The sequence below is a fragment of the Buceros rhinoceros genome, unplaced genomic scaffold (assembly GCF_000710305.1).
Source record: "Buceros rhinoceros silvestris isolate BGI_N320 unplaced genomic scaffold, ASM71030v1 scaffold11578, whole genome shotgun sequence".
Classification (NCBI taxonomy): Eukaryota; Metazoa; Chordata; class Aves; order Bucerotiformes; family Bucerotidae; genus Buceros; species Buceros rhinoceros.
Window position 1 is genome coordinate 5,378 of NW_010427469.1, and position 10,717 is coordinate 16,094.

General features: G+C 38.9%; 1 protein-coding gene across 1 annotated transcript in view; it reads left to right on the forward strand.

Annotated features, from left to right (window-relative positions):
- Positions 1-10,717, forward strand: part of LOC104498527 (interleukin-1 receptor type 1-like) — an 18,329-nt gene that overhangs the window by 1,545 nt on the left and 6,067 nt on the right. Inside the window, exons 2-6 of the mRNA XM_010141920.1 lie at positions 479-710; positions 2,735-2,924; positions 3,992-4,166; positions 5,373-5,438; positions 8,656-8,776. Coding sequence (XP_010140222.1) covers positions 479-710; positions 2,735-2,924; positions 3,992-4,166; positions 5,373-5,438; positions 8,656-8,776 — 784 coding nt within the window. The remainder of the gene's footprint in view (positions 1-478; positions 711-2,734; positions 2,925-3,991; positions 4,167-5,372; positions 5,439-8,655; positions 8,777-10,717) is intronic.

Consider the following 10,717-nt stretch of genomic DNA (forward strand, 5'->3'; position numbering starts at 1 on the left):
TTGTTTTTGGCCCCACAGTCATAATGGCCAGAGTAGTGTCAGGAGCTCTGCACTGCTCCTGTTTGAACCATGATTTTCCTAGGTATATTTATATTAAGAATCTGTAATTCTGCAGAAGTACTAACATGCTCAGATAACAAGGGTGCGACAGGTGAGTTGTGACGCTTGTGTTGCCTGGTGAATCCTGTGTATCCCCTTACACCAAGGTTTGCACTGAGACTATTGGATTTACATGTGCTTGTTACTGACTACCGTAATAGAGGGAAGATTGGCTTAAGCTTTTTAAAATGTGTGGTTTAGATTCTCAACCAGAAGGAGCTAAACAAACACAAAATGTTAGCCTTGTAATGTTTTAATGGTAGATTGTTGCAGAAAGTTTATTTCCTCTGGTTCTTGGAATGGATATTAATACTTCTAAAACATAAAAGGATACAGATTAAAAGCATTGATAGCTTTTTCTTTTTTTTTCTTTTAATAGAAGACTGCGTTATTTGTGATTACTTTGTGCTTGTTGGAGAGCCTATAGCTGTTAGCTGCCCAATAATTACATTGCCAGTGCTTCACTCTGATTACAATCTGACATGGTATAAAAATGGTAGTGCCACACCAGTAACCACAGAGAGAGACGCCAGGATCCATCAGCGCGAGGGCTTGCTTTGGTTTATTCCTGCAGTGCTGGAAGATTCCGGACTTTATGAATGTGATGTAAGGTGAGGAAGGGAGGAGGGAAGCAACTGGGTTGCTAATGCTTACAAGCGTGATAATATGTTTGTGGAACTTGAGCATACAGAATTTTTTGTTTCTGGTAGAGAGCTTAGATCAGTTAAAAAGCACTGTTTTGGCTGTAGTTTTTGTTTCTACGTGCTGCCTATTTTTTCTTTCGCACTTGTGGCGTTGCAAAAAAGTGATTCATACAGAAGACTTTTAAAGCATGACGATATTAACAATGGTCTGTGTGAGTTGGTTGGTTGTTTTGTTTGTTTGTTTTGGATGATATGTTAAGTCACAAGGAAAAGTCTTAATTGCTTCAGCTTTTCCTGTGTTCAAATTGCTGTTTGATACTGAGAGATCAGAAGAACATTTTGAGTTCTTCATTGGACGTGGTTAAATGGAATAGAGATCTGAGAGGAGGAAACTCTGCACGTTGTGCAGTATCACCACAAATAGACTTTGGTGAGCTTAGCAACTTTTGGGGAATCCTTTCAGAAATTTACAAATTAAAGGAAGAAAACCATTCTTATGTTTTATTTTAAAACATTACCAAAAATCGTCAAAAATGAGAATGCATGTAAACAGCAAAGCAATGTGCTAGACACCTTTAGAGACAATGAAAGTAATGCACCCCCAGTATTTCTCAAAAGATCTGAGTGCAGAGAGAGAAGAAAGGAATAGATTCTTTTCACCTCTTGGGTACTTTAATGCTCTTGCTGTGTTTACAGCTCAGATTAGTGCACTGGACTTCACCACTTCAGGTGGTCAAATCCTATTCATAGTGGGTGAAACTCACTGTGTGCTGAACAGGAAATTAATTTTGGGAAGGCACACAGAATTTCCTCCTTTCCTCATGGTCTTGCCATGACACACTGAGAATGGCCAGAGCAGGCTTTTCATGTGACCCAAAATTTGTTTTGATAGTGTGTAGTTGTATGTACTATTGTGCATATGGTACACAAGTTATACTGAAGGGGTTTGGGTTGAGAATGTAGTAACAGTGGTCAGCAAAAACTTCTACTGCAGGCACAGGCCGCAGGCCTTTGCACCCTCCTGCTCCAGAGTTGGTAACAAAGCTAAAATTGGAAGTCAGAAGAAATTTAATCCTTTCAAAGCTATCCAGTTAAATAATTTTAACTTAGTTCCTGCTATGTTTCTACTTACTCTAGCTATGAGATGTGTTCCTGTGGGCACCTTGCATTCCTGGCTTGCCATAATGTAAGCAGGACAAAAATGTTGCTGAAGTTCAGCTGTGTTAACTATAGGCTACCTTTTGTGCATCAATCCTTAAGTACAAAGCTTGGCAAGGTGCGAAATATAGAATTTGAAGCCAGGGCTGTCAAAACATGTAGTTCACTCTTCTGGAAACTTCTCCCTTAGCATAGCACTGAGAAATGAGTAGTTGAGCAATGAATTGAGAATATTCCTTTACTTCTGGCATAGGTGTCTGGTTTCTAGTGCCACCTCTCCTCTGCAGAGCTACTGTACCACAGGTCCTTGTGAGCTCTTGATGTGGTTTCACTTTGATAATTGCACCTTGATGTTTATGTTATTCAAAAGCTCTGTCCCTCTCTTCTGCTAAGAATTACAGCTTGTTTTCTTGATACGTACTTCCAAGGAATACTGAGATGAACCTGTTTTCTCCTGTTTATTTGGGACTGAGGCTGTTCCAATGCAGATATGTTTTGTCTTACCCTGCACTGTTGTGTGTTGGCCAGCAGCACTCAAAATGGCAAGGCTAGGTTGGTGCTGTGGGCTCCACAGAGTGTCAGGTCTCAGAAGTCATGGCATCCCTTCTGGTGCTTCCAGAGCAGAACCCACTTCCTCTCACAACAAAAAATCAGAGCTTATTCCCATTTCTCAGTCTGGAACAGGGAGTGAGGAGCTGAGGGTGGTGCTTAAGAGCTAGAGGAGTTATAGTAGGGGTGTTAGAGGCAAGGCTGGTGGAGGTGCTGTAAACTCACTGACTTGCTGGAAACCACAAACTTTATAGTTAATGACCTGTCTGCTGTTCTTATTACAGGAGCCTTAATCACTCTAACAAACAAACTGTAAGTTTAAGAGTTTTTAAGAACGATAACAGTTTGTGTTTTAATGGAAAAATGAAGTTTGAACAAAAAGTGATGAGCACAAATACTGGAAAGATTATATGTCCTGATCTAGAACATTTTAAAGATGAAGACAATAATCAGCCTGAAGTATACTGGTATAAGGTATTGTGCATATGTATTTCAGATATACAAGATATGAAATATTCTACTTAAAATTTGTTATGAAGTAACTGTTATGAATAAGCTTTTGGAAGGGGAGGTTTATTTTCTCTACAGTTTGAGTAAGGTGTCTACCTTACTACACTCTTGGGGAGGTGGAAGGAGATACGGGAGGCATATTTTTAGAAAGCAATTGACCATTTTTAGATTGCAAGTTTTTTTCAGAGTCAAAAACATGTTTTGGTTTGTTGATTTGTGAAAATCTGTTTTTTCCTTTGATTATTATATGTGGATAATAAGTTTAAAACTAGTATGTTTGCTTAAATACAAAGCTTTGCATAATTATTTCAGTTTCGCAGAATATTAGGCTTGTCCTACCTGTTGATCGTGGTGTGGTATTCTTACGCTTCTCTGTTCCAATTCTGCCAAAATACTCTGTAGACTATGCAGACTTAGAAACATGTATTTTGTCGATGAAAATTCTAAAGTAGATTAACTTTTAATTCTGATAATGGTATTAAAGTAGCTATGTGGGCCTGTACATGTAAAACAACCTTGGTGCTGCACCTATACATCTTCTTTTGAAATGAAGTGATTGTACACTTCTTATAGGTCTGGGAAGAGAATGAAGTTTTTCACTGTATTTGCATTGCCACAGGAACAGTAATACACACAACAACACGAGGCACTGCTACAGCAGCTCGCATTCATCTCAGTGAAGTAGGAACGCAGGCATGTCTTCTCATAAACTCTATTACATGCATAATAACTTCTGTAATGCCTGAGATAGCTAACTGTCAAGCTATTAAATGCAGGCAGTGAACTGAAACACAGGATTTGAAAACCTAAAGGATTGACTGCAGTGATTTTTAAAAAGTGCAAATGCAGCAAGACATTATCAGGCTTCATGTTAGAGTATAATGATGCTTGGATAAGAACCCACATCATGGCTTTCAAAAAAAAAAAAATTAGTACTTGGCAAGTATTTTAATAACCAGTAGAGTTTAGTAACTTATTTAATTATCAGATTATTAGTTCCCTTAAATCACAGGTACTTTTGATACATTTAGGAGTGTAAGCCTGGATTTCTTGAAGACAAGCGACTTCTTTTGGCAGAGGGTGAAAATGCTGTCTTGATTCGTAATGTCACTGCACAAGACAGAGGAAACTACACATGCCGTATGGTATACACATATATGGGAAAACAATATAATGTTTCACGAACCATGAGTCTAGAGGTTAAAGGTGAGTGTATTGAGGTTATTATCTTCTCTTTTTGACTCTGCTGTAAATATTTTTATGCAGGCATAAGCTATTTGTCATGTTACTGTTCAGCTCTGTGAAACTAGATTTGCAAATCTTCTTTAATTATTTTTTCCTGAATATAAAATTAAAATACAGTAATGCATGTTGCTACCTTTGAACATTGCTTCTGAGGAAGAATTGTCATGAGGAACTGAGAAATGTGTGGTTAGGAATGAGAATTAGAAGGAAGTGGTGGTTACTGGGGTGGGGAGAGTTGTTTTTGCTAAAACAAATAATACACCATTAAATTAAAGAAATTATATACCAAAAAAAAAAAAAGAGGAGGAATTTTTGCTGAGACCATCGCAGCAAAACACCTGCTTGTGGCCCTGTTGGTAAACTTGCTTACAAGGCTCACTAGAATCTCAGCTGATGGGAAAGGAGATGTGACGAGCTGTATACATACTATCAAGATAATAAACCTCTGGAAAGGATTGGCTTGCTGTTGGACCCGGTTCTGCTTTTCTGGACACAAGACTCAGAACTGGCTGTCTCTCTCTCGCAGTACTGTCATTTATTGCTGCCATAATTGTGACTACATCTTTGTAGGTGATGTTGCTGATGACCTGGCCAGCACCATGTTAGTAGCCCTATCAGAAAAGCTGGCTGTAGGTTGAGCGTCCATCTTTTTACATTAAATCAAAATTCTGACTTTAGACAGGCGATACAAGAACAGTGGGTTGTTAGCAGCGAGTCTGTTCATCGTGCAGAATGATACAATTCCAGCCCAGTTTAAGTGTGTGCTTGTTCACCCTTACACTTAAATAGATATTTACCAGATCTAGGAGGTCGTTCCTCTTTCCCATCTTTACCCATCTTTCTGGCAAAGCTAATCACATTTTTTGGTTTTGCTTTTGTTTTCTGGCTTTGAATTACTTTTATCTTAACTGACAGTAAATTTGAGATTTGCTTTAGAAAGTATTTTTAAGGTAAGCTAAAGCCTTTTGTTAACTTGGAAGCTAAAATTAGAATAATTTGAATAGAGAATCCTACAAGATATTTTCTCTTGTAAATTTGAAACTGGTAGTAAGAATGGCATTACAATAGTACCAAACAATACAACAAAACCATTGTAAAACTGTCAGTTAAAGTAATTGTGGAACTCTTCTTGCCTGAAGTTTTTATTTTTCTCTTTGTTTCTGTTAGAACGACCACTGTGGGTGAGACCAGAGTTTATTTATCCAAAGAACAATACAATTGAAGTAGAACTTGGTAAGTAGTGACTATTTAAGAAGTCATTAACATTCAGTAAAACAAATAAGCTCTTGGTCGTTCTGAAATAACGTATGAACCATGCCACTGACTTCAGCCAGACTGGGAGATAGGGACATGGATTGAGGATATCTGAAAGACAGATCACAGAACATGATATCCACAAATAATTTGCAGGGGGAATAAACTGTGTGCCCAAGATTAGAGTCTTTTGACCAGCAGTCTCAGGTGGAATGCATTTATTTATTTATTAACCTATTTATTTAATAGTGCCATCTGTCCTTTGTACCACTTTTCAGCGTCTATGTCTTGACGTATTCTCAGGATCTGTGGAAATATGGTTACATATGGTCGCTCCGAAAGTAATGCCTCCTATTTACTTTGTGTTTCCATGGAAACTACAACAGATACAAAGAGCTCCATAACACTGTTTGACAGAGCAAATTTCTCTGCTACCAAACATTGGTTTTCAACACAGTCACCACCACAGGCTGTGCATTTTCACTAGTGATGAACAAGAGCCTGCATGCCGTGCTTGTGAAAATCTGCACCAGCAGAGGTCACCACTGCTGAAACATGCCACCCACCCCGTCACTGTGCTGACATCCACTGTTTGGTCTCCATAAACGTTCAGCAGTGTCGATGAATGTCAATGGGGGCAACTTTTACCACGTGGAGGAATTCAGTCACACACCTTTGCTTCATATGCACTTCCATGTCAGACGCGGTTTTGTCAGATTGTTCCTCTGCTGCCATCTGTCCCATGGCAACAAAACTTAATGGAATATTGGTGGGAAGGTTCACCCTCTACTGCTGTACCACCAACATCCACCTCTGATGTTGTGGGCCAACATAATAAAATAGGAGGCATTACTTTTGGAGCAGCCCTCATATGTAACATGTTAGGATAGTTACCAATTGACCAGTTCAGTACACAGTTTCCTCTTCCTGTATGTTTTACATCTCACTTCCCTCGCCAAAATCTGGATTTTATTTCTCATTCTAGGATATTAACAGGTTCCAGATATAGATCTTTTGTGAAGCAGTGAGCTGCTAGTTGGTAGATATCACAGGTATTGTCTATCTTAGAAATTTCTTAAATACGATATTCTGGATATAAGGAATAACTTCTTCCCAGTGAGGACAGCCAGGCAGTGCAGTGCAGAAGTTGTGCTGTCTCTGTCCTTGGAAGTTTCGTAACACTGACTGGATAAAGCTCCGAGCAGCCTGGTCTGAGCTCAGAGCTGGCCCTGCTTTGAAGCAGAAAATGGGACTGGAGACCTCCCGAAGTCCCTTTGAACTTCAGTTATTCTGTGATTCTATGGGCCAAGTACAGGGTATGCAACTGTTTTCCTCAGCAAACCTATACATGTTTAGATTGCGTCATGTATCAGAGTTGTGTTCTACTGATATAGTCCAGAGGAATGAGTTTTGAAGCTGCTTGAACTGTAATTTTTTTTTCTCATTTTGTACCAAGAGGAATCGTTTCAAACAAAGTGTTTGATTAAAAGGGGCATTAACTGATTTTAGAGAAGTGTGATTGGCTATTTACTAGAATTTCCTAGTACAGTAACTAACCTGTTGTGTAATCTTTTGAGGAAGGATTACTACCACTAGATTAGAGAAGCTCTGAGGAGGGGACGTGTTTGGGCTCTGACACCATATGGGAGCTTAGGCCAGAGCATTGCAGATTGTTCTTACATACGTCACACTGATAGTAGTCCTCATAACTCAGCGACTTTTGCTGCTGCTTTTTCTGACATTGAGCTTGTAAATACTGTGTTTATCAGGTGTTCTTTTCTCCTGTGATGGCTTCATGCTTCTTTTCACATCATGTGAAACATCTTGTCTGGCCCAAATTCTATATGGTATTACACTGAAGAGAACAGCACTGAAATGCTGAGAAAAAATCTTTGCTCCTATTAAATGCCTGGCTGTGGGGCAGAACCTGGAAACACCTGCATGAATCTGGAAACACGTGCATGCTTTTTGAATGAGAAATGGCAGAAGAAGGTTGTGTAGAAGTTTACAAGTACATTCATGAATGTGTGGAATTGGAGGACATGGAACACTTGAGGGGTTTTCTTTCTTTCAAAGAGCTACACAATGCGCTAAACCACATCTTTAGAAAAACTATTGTGGCACAAAGGCAAGAGAAGAGATTGGGGAGCATCTAGGATTTCTCTTGTTCAAGTAACTGCTTTGCATGTGAGCTGAAGATTTATTCCATACATTTGATAGAGACTATCTCTTGGTGGAAGCATCTAGATCTGATGTGGTTCTAGGAAATGAAACACTGAGATTTTTATATAGGTGAACTGAGAGCCCACCTTCTCCTATCAAGTCATGTCTTCCATGGGTAAAATACAGAAGGAAAGGACTCAAAAAAAAATTGCTTACCTTCCTGTAAATGGAGCTCTCTGAGGTATATTGGCAGTACATAGATTCCACAGCTTGGCTTATTTTCTTAATACTAAGGCATTCTATAAGATCTGGACTCTTGGTGGCAAAGGAGCTGAGCAACAGGTGAGCTTGCCCTGGAAGCAGAATGTGAGAGTATTCGGAAACCATCCCAGTGGACACTGTTGGCCAACAGATTCTCATCTGGAGTAAAGATATGCGTGGTCACTAAGAATGGAATTCATCTCCGGGGTGTAGTTGTCTACACACGGGTATCTGCATATGAGCTAGGGTCCTTAATTCATGCTGTTACCAATGAGGGCTCAATTGAGTTGCCTACACAGAAATGTCTAGTGCTATTTTGGGTGGTGTGGCTACTCTAGCATTGCAGGTTTCTTGGAGATCTAGAGTCTTATCCAGCAGCTCCATACAGATGCCTTGGATGCTGGAGAGCATCTCGGATGTCACCATAGTGTGTACATGCAGCTGATTTAAGCCCGGGAGATTTTTCAGTGGAGTCAGTAGAGTTTTGAGAGCCATTCAGTTGATAAGGTCCAGGTGTGTACTTTAATGTGAGTGAACTTCAGCAGAGCTGAACTCTGCTATTAGTATAGATGTTTAGCTTACATGCAGACATGAACATTTAGTGAAATTTATATCCAGATTGGAGACTTCCAAATGGATGAGTTTTAAAGAATCTTTATAAGGTAAGTGGGTTTTTTTGATATCCCTCATTTTCCCAGCTGTTCCCCAATCACTTGATCCTTCTTTGGTTACAAGACCTTCAATTGCCATATCTAAATATGTTTTTTTGTAGGCTCTCATGTAGTTATGGAATGTAATATATCAAGTGGCATAAATGGCTTGATTCCATTCTGGAAAGTTAATGATGATGATGTTGATTATTTTGATAGCACCTACAGGGAACAGTTTTATGAGTAAGTATCCTTATGCACTGAACTGTAAGGTGAAGTAATCTGCAGTAATTTGCAGTGAATTCACCATGAATTTGACTACTAGTCAAATGTCAGTAGTCATTGAAAGACTGTTTAGAAGTCTGCATCAAGTACTTTATATGCTTATTACTTGGTTTTTAAAAAAATGAAGAATTTATTATAAATAAATATATTTGAAACAAATGTATTGAAGCAATCATAGGTAGGTTTTTATAATGCTGTTGTGAAAAATATAATTTTGTAAGGCTTATTTATGCAGTTGTTCTTATGCAATCCTTTTTGCTAATAGATTAAAGCCTGCTTTCTATCATTAATATGGGAAAGGTAGATTGTTCCAAAACAAAAAAATTACCCAACTTACTTCTCTTAGTGAAGCTGGTTCTTTTCTAAGCGCAGACACAGCTGCTAATCCTCAAGAACACAAAGCAGAAACTCATGTTACAGGACATTTAGGGGTTTTTTTTTATGTTCAGCAAAATTAAACACAAATTAATCTGATAAAACCAGCAATTCTTTCGAGAGAACAAAACTAGTCTATGCTGTAGCTGAGTGTTGATGTACATCATCTCAGCTGATCGGTTCACACTCATGCAGAAGCATAGCCATCTCCACCAAGTGCCATCATCAGTGCAAAATATGCTGGAGAGTTAGGCTGCAGACTTTAAAATTATCTTTTTCATTCATCCATATCTGGCCTCCAGAAGGAATCTTAGTTCTACTTTGTCCTCAAGTTCCATTAGGGGGAATCACCACTTTCAGTATAAATCTGTATACTTGGTTGTCTGCCTATAAATATTAGGGCCCCAACTTATAGTCTGTAAGGCACAGCTTGAAGGGCTTGAAGGGCGTGAAGTTTCTCAGTTTTACCAGTTAAGACCACGTGCAGCTCTGTCTAGCTATGTTTAAAGTTTTAATAACTGCAGCTTCTTCTGAAACCAGCTTGGTGCTGCTATTAAACATCTTCCTGAAAAGCATTTAATATATTTAACTCAAAGCAATTCTCTGTTAAGATTTCAGCTTGCTTGGAAGTGATCTCCATTTCTAATCACTACACTGCCTGATAATTTTCCCATGCCAGAGATGGAGATGTACATCCTGTGGAAGTTTTAGTTTGATTAGTAGTTCAAAGCAAGTTATTCAGTTACAGATAAATGAATCTAATTGAAATAATATTTTTTTTTTTAAAAAGTAGCAATTTCCTCAACAATTAAATTTGTGGAGCATTTGCTGGTAGCAAGCCACACTGTAGGCATGGCCAATATCCTGGACTTGAGACTTATACCTAGGAGGTAACTCTTTGGTCTGCTGGGAGGAAAGTTAAAACTGACTTGAACAAATCTGAACACGTTGCAAAATTATGAGGTTTGTATTGGCACCCCATGACAGAAGTTGCTGGCAATTATTTATGTTATAGAAACTGGTTCTTCAGGATGTTCTGCAAAACAAGTTTTCCTCCTTGAGTACACAAGGTGACATCATGTTGTTATATAGAGAAGGATGCCAGTTTGTAGGTACCTTCCTACTGTGGCCCCTCCCACCTTCTACAAGTATATCTACCTCAGAGCAGGATGGTATTTCGCAGGATAGCAAATTGTAGCTCCAAGCTTGTTGTGGCAATAGATATTAGACATAAAAGCAGTATCACAATGTTGTTATTTGACATTAGGGTTACCCAGCTTTTGTGAATTTTGTTCATTATTTCCCACGTTGGTTGGCGCTGTTGACTGTGGATGCTGTGGGCTTGGGGAGTCTGTTAGTATGCTTAGAGAGGTCTCTGCTTCATCATCAGTATAAAGATTCCCAGAAGATGTTTTTCTCCTGACACTTTTATTCCTAGTTATTACTGGTTTGAATAGTATTTCATTCACAGAATCATTTAGCTTGGTAGGGACCTCCTGAGATTGCCTAGACCAACCTCCTGCT